The 16,594-nt window shown below is 34.8% G+C and overlaps 1 protein-coding gene and 1 long non-coding RNA gene across 3 annotated transcripts in view; both read left to right on the top strand.

Annotated features, from left to right (window-relative positions):
• Positions 1-1,445, top strand: part of parm1 (prostate androgen-regulated mucin-like protein 1) — a 4,954-nt gene extending 3,509 nt beyond the window's left edge. For both annotated transcript variants that reach the window (XM_016556115.1, XM_016556122.1), the window contains exon 4: positions 381-1,445. In XM_016556115.1, the coding sequence (XP_016411601.1) occupies positions 381-462 (82 nt within the window). In that variant the 3' untranslated portion in view covers positions 463-1,445. The remainder of the gene's footprint in view (positions 1-380) is intronic.
• Positions 1,446-15,194: 13,749 nt separating this feature from the next.
• Positions 15,195-15,980, top strand: LOC107743039 (uncharacterized). Its single transcript, XR_001640360.1, has 3 exons — positions 15,195-15,270; positions 15,449-15,523; positions 15,666-15,980. It is a non-coding gene; the product is annotated as an uncharacterized LOC107743039 (long non-coding RNA).
• Positions 15,981-16,594: the final 614 nt, after the last annotated feature.

Below are 16,594 nucleotides of genomic sequence, written 5' to 3'. Positions count from 1 at the left end.
AGATAGATAGATAGATAGATAGAGATAGATAGATAGATAGATAGAGATAGATACATAGATAGATAGAGATAGATAGATAGATAGATAGAGATAGATAGATAGATAGATAGATAGATGAGGAGGACAATTTTTGGCTGTACAGTAGATTAGGAGGGATTGTTCTTAAATCTTATAAAAAAATAATGTCAGAAAAATTATTTTAAAATAGACAATATTTTCTTTACACAAAATATAATTTTATATTTTTTTCTTTAATTTTGGGGTAAATATTATAATGAGTTTGACCCTATAATTTTAAATCAAACTGTACGCTACAACAGAGAAAGAGTTTATTCCTAACTGAATTGTCAGTGGCCTTATGATTTGTTTGTGTGTTGCAGACACTCTTCTTATGGACGCCTTTTGGATGATAGTGAACACAGCTCTGTGGGGAATTTTCTTAACCCAATGTTTGATGGCTAAATGGGGAAGCATTCATGAAGAAACATTCGTTTCTGAGGAGCAACCTTCACGTCTTTCTTAAGCAATGAATATGGTAACATTAGATTCTGTATTTTGGCCCCAAAATAAGATGATGCACTGACCAGAATCATCAAGAAGTTTTAGAATGTAGGCAAGACTTCGACTTCCTGTGAGTATTACTATGAAGGCAGGTTACGGGGCATTTTGGTCCTGTTTGAAGGAAGTTTTTAAGTGATGTCCTTGAAATTTCTTTCTTTTTTTGTTTGTTTGTCTGTTTTGTGTAATGTATTGTCTCAAGTAAATTTTTTGACTTATTCACATTGCTTGCTCTGTTCGTCTCATGATCATATTTTTGAGTGTAAATAAACCACATTACTAACATTAGCTGTAATTTTTCTAAATCAAATCCTCGCATCTCAAACAGGCCACTTGCGATCATTATTGGTCTCAAAGAGTGACCTTATCATGTACCATAATTACAGCTGTGGCCTCCCACTGTTCATCCAAAGACAGTCCCTGTTTTAACGCAAAGACCGTTTAACATTTCTGTAGCCTCAACAATAACAGATTTTCCCCCTTGTCATTGTAATGGCAGGGATCCACAAGCAGCGTGCAATTAAGCATTTAAACAGTCAAGACTGTTATTAGAGCCTTAAAAATAAGCCATCAAGCAAATGGAGGCTCATTAACAAAACATCTGGTGTTCTGGCTTGTTTGAGATCGGGTTCAGTTAGTTGTGCTACAGCAGTTTACCACATCCAGAAATGTATTTGTGAATGTTTAAAAGCACTCATTTAGTTTCCTCTCTTTTTGTTACCTGTTTAACAGCAACCACTGTTTCCTGTTTTTGCAAATGCTCTACTTTCAAAAATGGTATAAACCACATGAACATTGTCTAAATCACTGGTCTAAAGCAGCAGCAACTGATTGTAAAACTGTTGATGTGTTTGTAAAATGATTAAATAAAAAATCACTAATATATTATATCATATAGTAGATTTTTTTTCTTATTTCATGAGTACTTTATTGGACAGGATGTTCTTTCAAAATCAAAGAACTTCCTGTGTGATTAATATTTCATGCCACTGTCCATGAAGATGTTTTAGACAAACTATATTTAGACTGTGTCCCAAATTTTAGTTTCAAATATGAAAAAAAAAAACTCATATAGATGAATGGAGAATAAAACGGCTCATATAAAATGTAGTTTGACTTTCTGTTCTGAGGCTGACAATTATTATTTTCTGAACATGGTGCACCTGCTCTCAAAGACCATTTGTTTTTTATTTTGTCTCCCAAATTTGAAAATCTGCTGAAAATTTGCTCGCCCTCAGGCCATCCAAGATGCAGATGAGTTTGTTTCTTCATCAGATTTGGAGAAATGTAGCATTGCATCACTTGCTCAGCAATGGACGCTCTGCAGTGAATGGGTGCCGTCAGAATGAGAGTCCAAACAGCTGATAAAAACATCACAATAATCCACATCACTCCAGTCCATCAATCAATGGCTCGTGAAAAAAAAAGTGCGTTTTTAAGAAACAAATCCATCATTAACATGTTTTTAACTGAATCAGGAGAGAAATACTCCCAGATCAAGCACCATTTACAAGTGAAAACAGTCCAAAACAAATATGTTGGTGGATTTTGATGTGAGAGGACAACAGGAGATGGACTTTTTCACTGGAGGAAGAGTTATTATATTATATTAGCTGTGACCTTGATCATCAGAAATCTGACCTCATTTTAATGGAGGACAAACCATCACTGTCTACTGAATTCAAATTCACATATTAAACATAACATTCACATAACTAAAATCTCAATCTAAAGAAAAGAGGCCATATTTGAAATCTGACAGACCTAAGCACTGTTTGTTCTTGACTGCTCCTTATATATATAAAATGCATAAAAAGTGATTCAAGCAGATTAATAGAGGTGAAATTGAAAACGTCCCACTTTCAGATCAATGCTCTAGCATTTTTAACATTATAAGCTGGATCTCATTTAAACCTAATTTCCCTTCCATTTCACCACTTTTATTATGTGATTATCTATTGGTGTAAAACACAACAGAGATGAGCAGACAGGTTGCGCTCATGCTCAGCTGCACGGTGTTTGTGAAGGTAGTGTCATGCTGAGTGTTTTTCAGTGTGCTCCTGTAATAGGCTGATAATGAGTGGGCCTGTCATTAACACACAGCTGAGAGCTAATTGCTGTCATGATCGAGCGTCAAACTGTGCTAGCAAAGCCCCAGCATTTACTCCACTTCAACACCTCATAACCCTGAGTTTATTTTAGCCTTTATGATGCCTCATAATATCATTATTTAAAAATAATATTCAAATATTTTTACCTGTTTCACTTTTTAAACTTTTAAACATTCACAATCACAGGCATCCAAAATTTAACAGGTTTCTATGGTATGTACTATCAACTGTATGTAGTTTTGTGTATTTTGCGACTTTGGAGCCCCTGCAGTTAGGTAATTCACTGTCGTAAAATATGCCACTCTCATAATTACAGTGGATAGTTGGATTATATATAAACTCGCAATTCTGAGAAGAAAATTCCGAATTGGGACATTGCGAGAAAAAAGTCAGAACTGTGAGATAATAAAGTCGCAACAATTACCTTCCATTGACAGCTGTACACGTGCATTTGTTGTTACCTTAAAGCAATCCTCTGGAATTTTGTACCCGCTCACCATACTTAAAGGGGTGGTTGATCAGCTTTTTTCGAAAGCTTGATTGTGTTTATGGGGTGCAGTGTAACATGTGCTCATGCTTAGTTAAAAAAAAAAAAAAAAACATTATTTTCACATTTTTTACCTTTATTCTACACCGCTCTTTCCACTCTCGTCCAAACGGTCTGTTGAGTTATTGGTTCTATGAAGCCCCTCCCTCAGAAATACGCAACGGGCTCTGATTGGTTAGCGGACTCAGTGTGTTTGTGATTCGCTAACCGCCTAGTGCACGTTGTCCGGAAACTTCACGCCCCCTTCACATTACGGGTAGTTGCGTGTTCCCGGGGGTGGGGTTTATGTAAACATCGGGGTTAGTGATGTCACAAACCAAGGAAGAAGCTCATTGTAGTCCCTACCAGCCATTTTTTGTAGTCCTTAAACAGCGATTTCTTTAAAAGAAAATATCTCCCTTTGCATTGAACTCTGAGCGTCGTAACTTTGCAGACGTTGTTTATGCTCTAACACACGATTTCTTTAAAAGAAAATATCTCCCTTTGCATTGAACTCTGAGCGTCGTAACTTTGCAGACGTTGTTTATGCTCTAACAGCAACATTACACACTAACTAAAGATCAAAAAGTGAAATCATAATCAACCACCCCTTTAAAAACTCCCAGCACAGCGTAGGAAAGTCAGTGCATCTTCAGAATGATATTGAAAGTTACATTTCAAGGTAATGTATGTTTTTAAATAATATTTTAATTGGGGAGGTCATTTTACTGTCATGTTAGTCCATTTTATCTTACTTTATTTTATTTATTTATTTTTTATTTTATTTATTTATTATTGTTTTTTTGTTAGCCCATTTAATTAAGAAGTAATTAATTAATTATTAGTTGGCACACTTATTTATTTGTTTGTCCCATGAATATACTAAAGATGGTAACAGTAATTTCTCTACAGTGCAATGTTATATATTATTGTATGTATCTTTTACCTGTAAAGCAATCAGACAAGTATATGGGCAAAATAATTGGACAAAAGTGTCTGTCTGAAATATACATAATGTAAAGCTTTCATCAGTGGCATCTGCCGCTGAAGCTGTTGAAGTAATGAAGATTTTTCATCCATTTCAGGGATTTCTCTGAGGCAGGCTGATAATAACAGGAGGCAGTGAGGCAGGATAGTTTGGGTACTGTGGGTAGTACGGGTAGTAGTGCGAGTAGTATGGGTATTGGTAGTTAAAGTAAGGGTTTGGGAAGAAGTTATTAGGTCTAGGAACAGGGAAAAACATATTTCTGGTGATGGAGTCTGTCTGACCCTAGATCACTAATCTCACCTCACTAATTACTGGCACTGTGACTTGCTCCACCTGAACGAAGAAAGAGAACATTGTTTAGAATTATTTTATTTTTAATAATGTTTAATCTATTTTACCATATTGATTTTTACTAGAACTTACTGGAGCACTGAGACAAAGACCAAGGATCGATAAAAATACAATGACTGTCTTCATCTTTAAATTCTACCCTAAAATGCACAGAGCACTTGCTATTATCATAAAGCACATTATAAATAATAATAATAACTTTGCAAAGTGCTTCACAAAGCATAAAATAAAGAAAGAAATTGGTCATATGTTCTTTACCTCAAAGACGATTTCCTAACTCAGAGCTAAAGCTGTCTGATATGGTGTTACATTTGTCAAAACAGGCATATTAACCATATGACCTACGGCTGTCTAAAAATATATCTGAATATATGTTGATCATGTTAACAATTTAAACAGTATCTATTTTATTTGTATTTAGCCGGAGAAATTTATATTTGTAAAAACAGTAGTGGCCCCAATGCCGAACCCTGAGGAACACCATAAATGATCAGTGAAGCTCAAGACACTTGATATTGTACAGCTACCGGAAATTTTAGTTTTGACAGAAAACAGTTCTACCCCAGTTATTCTGATGCATTGCCTCTTTCTGTCAATTAGAAATTATTAATAAATTGTGTCAAACACCATGTTCAGATCAAATGGGCTAACATTAAGATGAAGCACATCTCTCAACATCATCTGTGATCAGTAGGCCACATCATAAACTTAATAATATAACTATAATTAACATTAATTTCAGAGGAAAATAGAATAAATTTGAAAAATACTTTGGATTCCATCAAGGTTCTGTAAGAAGTGGAAAATTAAAGTCTATATAGGCAATTTTTTTTCTTTTTTAAAGTATTATTTTACATTAAGAGTTTAAAGTGTTATTTTATTCTCAAATTCTGCAAAACACTTAGCAAAAGTAAAGTTACAAACTTAAACCAAAAAGGGTTTTTAATAGTCTGATTCCTTTGGAAAGTTCCACAAAAAGTTTTTCATTCTCTAGATCTTTAGAAATCCACCTATATAGAGGTGGACATAACCTTCAAAAACCAACCAAAATATTAAAAATGTTTCTTCATAAGAGGACGTTTCTTTGCTTAACCAAAGATTATGCAACAAACCATTCCATAACCTATATTTAAGTATACTGTATGTGCCCTTTGCTGCTCAAATTGAAGCTATCTGTACAATATATCATGCATGCCTGATAAACCAGTCATTGAGTGTTAAAAGTGTAGATAATATGCAGTTCTTATCTGAATGCCAGTCATAATAATTAATGGTCCTTTACAGATGTTGCATGCTGTAAGTTACAAAGTCCTGAATGCCTAACTGTTGTAGAAGAATAATTGAAAAAGTGTGGTAAACTTACCATCAAGTGAAAACATTCAGCTCTACTTTAATGTTGCAGTGGGTACATTTAAATGCCTTATGGGTAGTACATCAAAAATCTGTCCAATCAGATTATACCACACATGTGACCACAATGAAGTAATTGCAGGACTAATTAAATTTCAACATCAATTCATTAGGCCTTGAATGTTGTACAAACAAAACAGACATTGCTCAGATAATATTCTTTAGAATCATACGAGTAAAAATTAGTTGCTATCATAATTTCCAAAAGTTTAAAGTAAAAGCAAATTTACATTGCAAAGATGTCTCAGAATGAGAAATTTGTAAATAGGCCACGTCTTGTCAAGCCTAGATATCATCACTGCCTTGTTTATGTCTCTTTAAAACTGCAGGTGTATTTGTCAAGACTTTCCTCAGTAATTATGGAAAACACTGCTGTCCTGTAACTACAGCAGCTTTGCATTCCAAAGCTCTTATGTAACATGTTTAATTCACTTGAAGAAGATACACCTTTCAGTCTATCCAAATTTTTCTTGTCATAAAAATGGGCGCGGCCATTTGTAAATTCTATGGGTCTGGCTTCCGGTCTCATCTGCATCCAGCTATTTTTAGCTGTACAAAACAGTTCGTTTTGCTGCTTGATATTGAGAATTGGTGTGTCTTATCATATTATTTTAATGTATTATCTTATTTATGAACACACTGGTTTGTAGTGCAAACAGTTTTACCGTTTACTGCACGTTGTTATTCTCCTCGTTATTTACCTATAGCGGTTAATGATCAGGAAGTCTCACCCATAGACTTACTTCCGCATTGAAGAAAAAGGTGGATACTTACAAGAACATATACACACACACACACACACACACACACATATATATATATATATATATATATATATACACACCACAAGGTGTATCAATTTTACACTCTTCTGCGTCTAATTTCACAAATGTAGAAACAATTATACTTTTGCTAGTCAAATATATTTTATGTTCACACAATAGTTCTGAAAAAATAGTTCAGAAAACATTTTTATTAAAAAAAATGCACTGCAGTGATCAGCATGTGTTAGTGCTAGATTTAAGAATTGTATTGATATATTTCCTTCTGTCACTTTTGAAGGATTATTTAAGTAATTTATATATTCTATGTGATTTATATACCTATGAAGAAGATATATTTTTGTAATTTATGTTTTTACACTGAAAAAGTGTAGAAATGGTAGAAATATTTTGGTATGGTGCTTTTTGTGAATACATAGCAAGTCCATGTTACAGTGCAGAATTAGTGTAAGAAAGAAAAACATTTCCTAGTTCAATGACAGATTTGAACCAGTAGAGGTCAGCATCTCTCTCTCTCTGAGAGTTTTCACCTCTAACGCCATCTAGCACATTGTATACTGGTTATTCAGCCGCTGATTCAAAGTTGCATACACACAAAACAAATGATCACAGGCACAGTTATTTGACACCAAATATATTTTCAATGTGTGAGAAAGCAATCAGCCTAAAATATTCAACTTAGCAATATCAAATCTTGGAACACAGTCATTCTTGAGAAGTGGGACAAAACAGGGTGCAAAATTGAAAAAATAAAACCTTGTACTCAGACAAATGAAACTACATTTATGTATCTTATATGTACTAAGCTACTGAGCTATGCTTTGATACAACCTCCCAACTTTTCTCTTTTTTAACAAAATGTGCTTTTTTACCTTGGACTGTGTAATATAATTTCAACTTCATCTTTAACAGCAATCAAAATGTTTTTAACATTTCTAAACAAATTCTGGTGTTAGCAGACAGATTACACTTTCACATGTGACCAACCAAGCTCTTTTTCATCATTAAAAATTTTTTTTAAATTGATTTTATTGCATATGAATGATTGAACCCTTCTCTGTGGACACACTGTTTTAGATGTAGTGAGAGGACATTAAGAAACACAGATTAGGTATAATAATGAGAAAATTAAATTGAAGGTGATAATTGTGCTAAATACATTCTATTATTAATCCCTCGTGACATTTAAAATTGAAAATATTTTTATTTTTAAACCTAATAGCAGTTACCCTTGCTGGACCTGTTTTGTCGCATGTCTCAAGAATGACTAAACAGTAAAGAAGGTATTTCTGGCCAGTTTCCATCCGAGCCAATGGGGGACCAGTGAACTGCTGACCCTATTGTGAACTTACCTTTAAGCAATAAATAGTCAGCTCTTGTGTAATAATGCAACATGCACATTTAAAGTCTTTTCACAGAAAAACATAAAATTCATTATCCAATCAGACTGTCATACATGTGACCTAATGAAGAAAAATGCGATGGCGCCGCAGACGGCAGCCTCAGTGTTTGGCTCTCCAGTGTTTGTACTGTTTTTGTTAGTTTTTCCTGTTTATTTTATTTATTCTATTCCTATTCCATCTATAGCACACCTGTACATACAATTTATTCTTTTTTTTGTGGTTTATATTTATGCATGTGTATTTTATTCACATCTTATTTGTATTATCTGTGTGTTGTTGTTGTCTCCGTGTACTGGAAGCTTGTGACACTATAACAAATACCTTGTATGTGCAAACATACTTGGCAATACAGCTCTTTCTGATTCTGATTCTGATTCTGATATTTTGTGAAATAATCACACAACTATTCAGATTGCAACATCAGCTCATTAGGACTTCTCAATAAAGACATAATAAAAAAAAAAACTGTGGAATAAACCTAAGACTTTTAGTAAACCCAAATATACCTGGTACACCCAATGAAATATGACAAATGTCGTCAAGCTCAGTTTGCTTTCTAATGTGGTACCTGCATTATCATTGTGGATCACATTGAGTAACTAACATGTTGCTCTTAATAATGTTAATATTATGAGTTCTTTTAGATCTTATCATAATAAAAAATGGTGATGACAGAAAACCACTCCTGCATGTTTGACACACCCACCAAACAAGAGAAAACGCATCTCAAACCCTGTTGCACACCGTTTCCAGGAAACATGTCGTTCAAACCGGAAACCGTAGCAAAACGTTGTGCACCGGTTTGAGCTTGAACTTGCCCCAGGACTAACTGTCACGGTTTATGTTAGTTTGGACTTTCAGTTTGCAGCTTTTCCCCTGTTGTCATGGTTATTGTTTTGATTTCTTCATTCTGTTCAGGTGTGTGTGTTGTTAGTGTCCTTGTTTGCTTGTGCATTTAAGCTGCTCTCTTTCTGTTCACGATTGTCAGGTCTTGAGTCAATAAGTATATGCCAGTTCTGTGAATGTGTGGCTGTTTGCGCTCTTTGTGGTTATTGATAAGTGCTTGTTAAAATGCCTTAAGAAATCTAGATATGAGCTGCTGCAGGACAGATACTGCAATCCAAAGAAATACTAAGCTCTTGAATGTTGTTCAATTTAGGACCTGGAACATAGCTTTCACACAGACAAACTGGACAAGTTATGTTCTCAGCTATACCTTCAAATTTAATATAAAATATTCACAAAATCTAGTAATTAAAAGCCCATTTATGATGTTGATATATGTGTGCTGATATGTCTTTGATGCATTTGTTTCTGCTGATCTGAGCTGGTAATGCACAACAGCATTGTGGTAAAGTTACCTCATGACTTCACAACAGTGCTAACGGTGAAGAAATCAAGTTAATTATTTTCAGTCTTTAATCCACTTACATCTATAAAGTTTGCATGTCTTGCCAGTTGCTATTTGAGACAAATGACTTTTTGGTAACTGAAGATTTTACATTAGGTAACAAAATATGAAACTACCTAAGCTCAGATGCTGCTATAGATGTTGACTTTTCTCAACCAAGCAGCTACGTTTAACCTGCTAGTCTCTAAGTGATTTTATTTTAGTGGATGTATAAAGTCATCAAGTTCTCGGGTGGCAACCACAGGTGTAGTTTTCCACTGACGTCTGACAATACCCTCTTGTCTTCATTTTCAACAGTATTGCTATTGTTTCATGACTTAAAACCTAACAAACTAGTTATGGTGAAATATTTTTCTTTAAAACAGCCGTCTTCAAAATAAATGGCACTTGGTGGTTACATAACACAATGACATTCACAGTTAGGTGAAAAACACTTTTTGGTCACGCTGTATAAAAATAACATCATGAAATGGTACCTTGTGCATTTTGATCTTCACTTTAAAGTTAGTAAAAGTTATAGTGTAGTATATCAACTATCAAGAAGCCTAAGTTTGCACCAGTAAGGAAATGCACCTGGCGAGTTGTTAGATGACAGCAGCATTTCACTTTTCTTTAAAGTGTTTCAGTAACTGTTTGTTCAGCTGATGTTCAGTTTTTGAATGTTCAGCATTACTTTCTGCTCCTCACACTCTGTCAAATGGCTTCAGAAGACTTGGAATATAGTGCAAAAGTCTATTAGACCACTTGGTATTGTTCCTTAAAATAATGTGTGACCGTCCACTTTTATTATAGGCTGCATTTTGGTACTTTCTTACTGGTACCTTTCGATTGAATTCATCAGTCCCTAGAAAAGAGTGACCAGTGCAATTTCTGAAGAAAAAAATAATAATTTTAAGTTGCATGGAAGCTGAAAGTCAAACATGTTTGCAGTATAATGAGTAAAATAGACAGATTTTATTATTATTATTTTTGGGTGAACTGTTTCTTAAAGACAAGACTGAGACTGTGAGAGCAGCTGTGTCAGACAAGACTGACTGTGTAAATGAGTTTCCCGTTAAACATGTTGTTTATGTGTGTTTTGTCTCAGTGACACGGGTAGTGAAAGATTCCATTGTTCTCACATGAATCAAGATAAAATACAATGACTTTTGTTAACTCAGTTTAGAAGGGGAATCTGGGCTGAATTGTTGCGAGAAGTTCTGTTTTGTTCTCTTGAAGTGATTCTTCTTGACTTGTGACAGTCTTGATGGTTTGACATGATGTCAGAAAGCTCAGTGCTGGTAATCAGAGAGTTGATGCAGCTGCTTTCTATGCACAGTTGGTGAACATTCACATAATTCAATATTAGTCCAATATTAATAACATAATTTATTTAACAAATCTTCTCCCCTGAGTTACGTCTTCCGCCATTTTGGAGAGTATCACAACACATACGCACTCTTTCCCCGAAGCATAAACGACGCAGATTACGCAGATTACGTTCATGCGCGTGCTTTCTCCTCCGAACGTAAACAACGCTGATTACGTCGATTACGCTCTTGGATACTCTCCAAAATGGCGTAACTCGGGGGAGAAGAATTGTTAAATAAATTATGTTATTTTTATGCTACTTTGCGCTCAAAAAGTATTCTCGTAGCTTTGCAAAACTGAAGTTGAGCCACTGATGTCACATGGACTGTTTTACCGATGTCCTTACTACGTTTCTGGACCTGGGAACATTACAGTTGCTGTCTATGGGAGGGTCTGAGAGCTCTCACATTTCATCAAAAATATCTTAATTTGTGTTCCGAAGATGAACGAAGGTCTTACGGGTTTGAAACGACATGAGGGTGAGTAATTAATGACAGAATTTTAATTTTGGGGTGAACTAACCCTTTAAAGAACACAGATGCTAACGCTAGCGCAACAACTAGGCTACAGAATTAGGGTGAATTCCAAGCGGCAACCTCCCGCTCTCTCTCGTGAAGCCAACACGGAAGTGACTTAAACCGTAATTCATCAACTGGCCGCTAGAGGCTGGCTCCAAAAGGGAGTCAATCCCATAGACTCCCCATGTTAAAATGCCCAACTTTACAGCAGAAAAAAACATGTTTACAGCCTAGTTCAAAAAATGATTTTGGTCTATATAGCTAATTTTGCCCTTCATGACAACTGTGAGGGGGGTGAATTTTTTTATAACTCATCCGTTTAAATTATATTAAGCCTTAAAGTTCTGCATAATTAAGGGCGTGGCCACTTAAGTGGCAGGTGGATTGCCGCTGCTGTCACCGCCGTCGAGCTAGGTGGGCGTGGTTTCAGCAACCAGCTCCCGCCTCTTTGCCCATTTTTGATTATCCGGGAGTGACGTGCGGTGACGCGCTGCCAAGGTGGCGACGGCTGGCTCCGCCTACTTTAGGCTTCAAAAACGCTCTTCTGAAACCTATGGGTGAGGTCACGGACACTACGTCCATGTTTTTATACAGTCTATGGTGAATTCCAAATGGAAGTGAGCATCCCTATGCCCTACTCCCTTTGAAAGGTAGAGTCCTTGAAGTGAGTTCTTTGAAAGGAGTAGAGAGCATTACTGTCTCAAGTAATGCTGCCTTCATGTGCTATCAGAAACTTCCTACTTCCTACTAATCATATTTCTATTGCTGACGAAAAATATTTTGTATTTGTACATTAAAATAAGGACAAATTGAATTATATTACTTCATTTGTATGTGAAGTCAAAATCAACCCCAAATTTGCTTCAAAAAGTTCCATTGCAAGAACTCGTAACCCAAGATCATGTGCTCACAATCAGAAATCTCTTCCTTGAAGTGACTGTCGCATGTTCCCTGCTGGAAAGGCCCTTTGTGAAGGGATTCAGTTGTTCATTTTTGTTTGGAACATCCCTGAAGTGCCCTTGACAGGTGCGAAAAAGCAATTTGGAATTTGCCATTAATCTACCATAGTTAGCATAATAAAATAATATAAATTAAATAAAAACAGTGTGGTTTTGAGCCCTGTAAGGAGCACTGCCCTTGAGCAACACACCAGTTCCTCCAGGATAAAAGCTTTGTATAAATGTCTTGTTAAATGAAAACATACAATCTGTAACATACTGAACAATCAAGAATATTTTACTGTAGCAGTGCAGTTAGTGTTATTAAGTAAGTTAACTTATTAGAGAACGGAATGAGAGAGAGAGATGTATTAGCAGGTGTTGTGTTTATTCCTGTTCACAATTCATATAAATCTTAAAGATAATTAAGGAAAGCCATCTATCCCGCCATATTTGTATTATCTTTATTCCATCTTAGTTCAGGATAAGTCATAGGCTTCTTGCAACACTGAAAATAAAATATGTAATTCAAGATAAAATAAGCATTTCTTTTGGTCTCAAGACAGAGTGGTGGAAGCAAGACTTTGTTACGCTGATTATATGTAATCTCACTTTATATTGAGGACGGCAATAGCTATTAAAACTGTTGACCTGCCATTTATAAACATCAGAATTGGAAAACGTGTCCCATCTGACCAGAAGGAGGGATTAAACGTATCCCCTGTAAGATAACAAATTAATGACCAGAAGGGGGGAATATGAAAAACAGAGGTAGGGAAATCACACCCTGATTACAATTATACAATTACAGGCTAATTTCTTGAATGTACTTAGACACTGTATTTAGAAAATGCACCATTTTATTTGCCCAATGATATTGCATGTAAAATGTATTATTATTAGAGTGCTAAAATATGCATCTTTGTTAACATTTTAGCAGTTTATACTTCTGTTTAAGCATGAGTTTTGTTTCTAACGTCATCAAAGAAGTTTATAGTTCGCTGTTATGTATTTATAACTTCTGCCTTTCATGTAGGGGTTTGGTTTATAGGACGATGACAGATTATCACATGTTTGGAGAAATACAATTCTGACTGTTTCACATCCTCAGACAACACTGACGTCTTTTGGGTTGGTGAAGTATCTGTCTGAGCAGCTAAACTTGTTTGTTCTGGGCATATGAGCTGTTATGCGATACTAAAAACAAAAAATATCACAGTAAAATCTGCTTATCCATCATGTTTGAGCAGTCAGAATGATCTTACAACAATGAAACAATGTTCACAATTGTTTCCATTTAAGTACATGATGGTGATCATGTAGGCCAGTGGTTTAGGCTGGTTTCACTGCAAAAACCAGTTACAAAGGTCTTTAATTTCGGTAAATCCCTTGTGGCTTTGTGTCAAGGTTATTAGAGGTTCAGGTTGTAAAATGTCATGTGGTACAACTTCTGAAAATACAATGGTATTTCTTAATTTAAAAATCCATAAGATTTGTAAAAAGAAATTGTTAACTTTGATTTTTATTTTAAATATTAACCTCACACATGTATTTAAGGTATTTTTTTTCTTGATGGTTACACCAGATGTGTCATGTGTATGTTCTGTTTTAGTTTTTCCTTTGCTCCTCTTTCCTGACACTAGTTTGTTATCTTAGCTACTCATTGATTTGATTAGTCTCTGCACCTGTGTTTCATTTGTTTGTTTCAGTGTATTGAAGCCCTGTGTTTTCTTTTGTTCATGGTCAGTTGTCATTGCGTGTAACCCAGTTGTTCTGTTCTGTTTCCAGTACTAAGTTTGTGCAAATAAAACTATATTGCTACTGCATATGATTCAATCTCTCATCTTAATTGCATCCAAGCCGTGACAACATTTTAGAGTAATTTAATATTTTTTGGTCCCACTTTATATTGAGTGTCTTTAAATACAATGTACTTAATCATAAAATAATGAATTGTTATGTGCAATGCACCTATTGTGTTCATATTGAATTGTAAAACACTTTTGCTGCTATTGAGGTGGGATACGGGTAGGCTAGATGCAGGTTTGGTGGTCAGGTTAGGTTTAATGGGTAGAAGTAGGGTTGATTGATAGATGTAATTACAGATATTAAAAACAGATTTAATTACAGGATGGTATTTTAAAATATAAGGACAATGTAAAAACATGCATGTACACAATACGTCTATGTATTAAATTATTCATTTAAATGCAAGTACACAGAATATGAAGTGGGTCCATTTTTCTTGAACTGTATAAAAGCCATACGGTTAGAAACCACATTAAACCACTCTTGGTTTGTACATTTCTAAGAACTTGGCACACATATTTTATGCTGTGTTTTATATGTTTTAGGTTTTATGCTGCATTTGTTATAATCATGTATAACATCAGTTTATATAAATGTCAAACATAAGGAATGTATTAAAATTATATGTTTAAATAATCGGACAAGTATGCATTTGTATTATACAGTATAAAAACCAGTGGTCCATTGAGTTCCCTCAAGCTGTGTTTAGAGCACTGAAGCATGTCCAAAATATAAAAATACAGTCACAGGCCATAATTTCACATGTGTGGATCTAACATGTACAGTACAGTAAATCCTGTACATAAGTATACATAGATTATGCTTAAGTTCTGAGCCTTTCACTGTCACCAAACTAAACAAGTAACAGACAGTGGGGTTTGTCTAAACAATGCAGCGATGCAGTGACTCTGCAGATTTTGCAAGATGTTTTGCAAGGTTTGGTAGAGACCCGGAAGTTGCATGAATGTTTACTTGTGATGTCATCATCATGGGAATTCACTGGACCAAGCCCTGGTTTACTCTCATCCATCCAGTATTTAAGGCACAGTACCACAGATGCCAGAGTAAATACAGACTGTGACATTACACTAACTGGACAAGAACATCTGCTCAAGGTGAGCCATTCATCTCTTAAACTTATGCTACATTTATGGCTTTTTAATCTTAATTATTGGTAACTAAATAATAAATGAATGCAAGTAAGCAAAACTTATAAGTAAAATTTTTAATCTGTGCAAAACCACTATTTGACTTTACCAGAGAATAATAGTTTCACATTATGTTCTTTTGAAGCTTTTGATTTGCAGGATGAAGACTTTACATGCAATGCTGCTGATGATGTTTGTTGCATCAGTCTTTTCAAAACCAGTAAGTTTTCAGTAATGTTTTCTTTTACATTTTAATTTTAGTGTGATTTACTTTTTTTAAATAAATGTTACTATTATACTTTAATAACTTTTGTCAAGAGCGTACTATTATTAACGTAATTATTAACCGTTTAAATCCTCAGTCTCGTCTGCACAGAAGGTCTGATTCATCAGACTCGGAGGGTTCGGATGAAAATGATTCACGCGGAAGATTGAACATCGAGGATTCACAGTCGGTCGAGAATTCTGACGAGTCTAATGAATCTTCTGAGGAAGTTGTGCCAAGAACAATCCCTCCAACTAGAACAAGAACATGAATCATCACGACACGAGACATCCCACAGTGTGTTACTATGGATCTGACAACTGAAATAATGGGCAATAAATATAATACCAATATAATATCTTGCAATACTACTGCTTAATCATCTTTTCATGCAAAAAAAAAAAAAAAAAAAGAATGTTTAATGGTGTACAATTCATTATGGTTTGCACTAATGAAACTGATTGATGTAACCTTAAAAAATTAATTACTTTTAAATTCAGAATAAAAAATCTTTCAAATGCAACCAGTTGTCATAATTATCATTTCAATCATAATTTTCTAATGGGTGATATGATTGTCTGAAGTAAGAAAATATGACATGGAGCCTACAGTATTCTATTTTTCTAATTCAATATCATAATTCACTTTTTTTGTGAGTTCAAAATAAGTAAGATTAACAGCATCATCCTATGGGATTTCAAAAGAACTTCAATTAATCTCAACAATTTGCATCATATATTGCATGCAGATTACACAGACTCAAGAGGTGCAGCTGCTGAGTGATATTGAAAAGGCGAGGGGTGATTCTAGGATTTCAATATTAGGGGGGCTCAGCCCTAATTATTGTACAATCAAAAAATAGTTAATATATTGTTAGGGCACGCAGGAACAAGACACACAAGGTTCTACACTACCTAAGTCAACTTCTGAATATTGATTTTATTTCAAAATCATTTCAGCTAACCAGATCATATTCATTAATATTCATTTAAAATATAGATAAACCTTATATTACTGTAATTATCT

This window comes from Sinocyclocheilus rhinocerous, unplaced genomic scaffold, assembly GCF_001515625.1.
Source record: "Sinocyclocheilus rhinocerous isolate Xijiao unplaced genomic scaffold, SAMN03320098_v1.1 scaffold160, whole genome shotgun sequence".
NCBI lineage: Eukaryota > Metazoa > Chordata > Actinopteri > Cypriniformes > Cyprinidae > Sinocyclocheilus > Sinocyclocheilus rhinocerous.
Note: the sequence above shows the minus strand (reverse complement) of the source record. Positions and strands in the feature narration are given on the sequence as shown.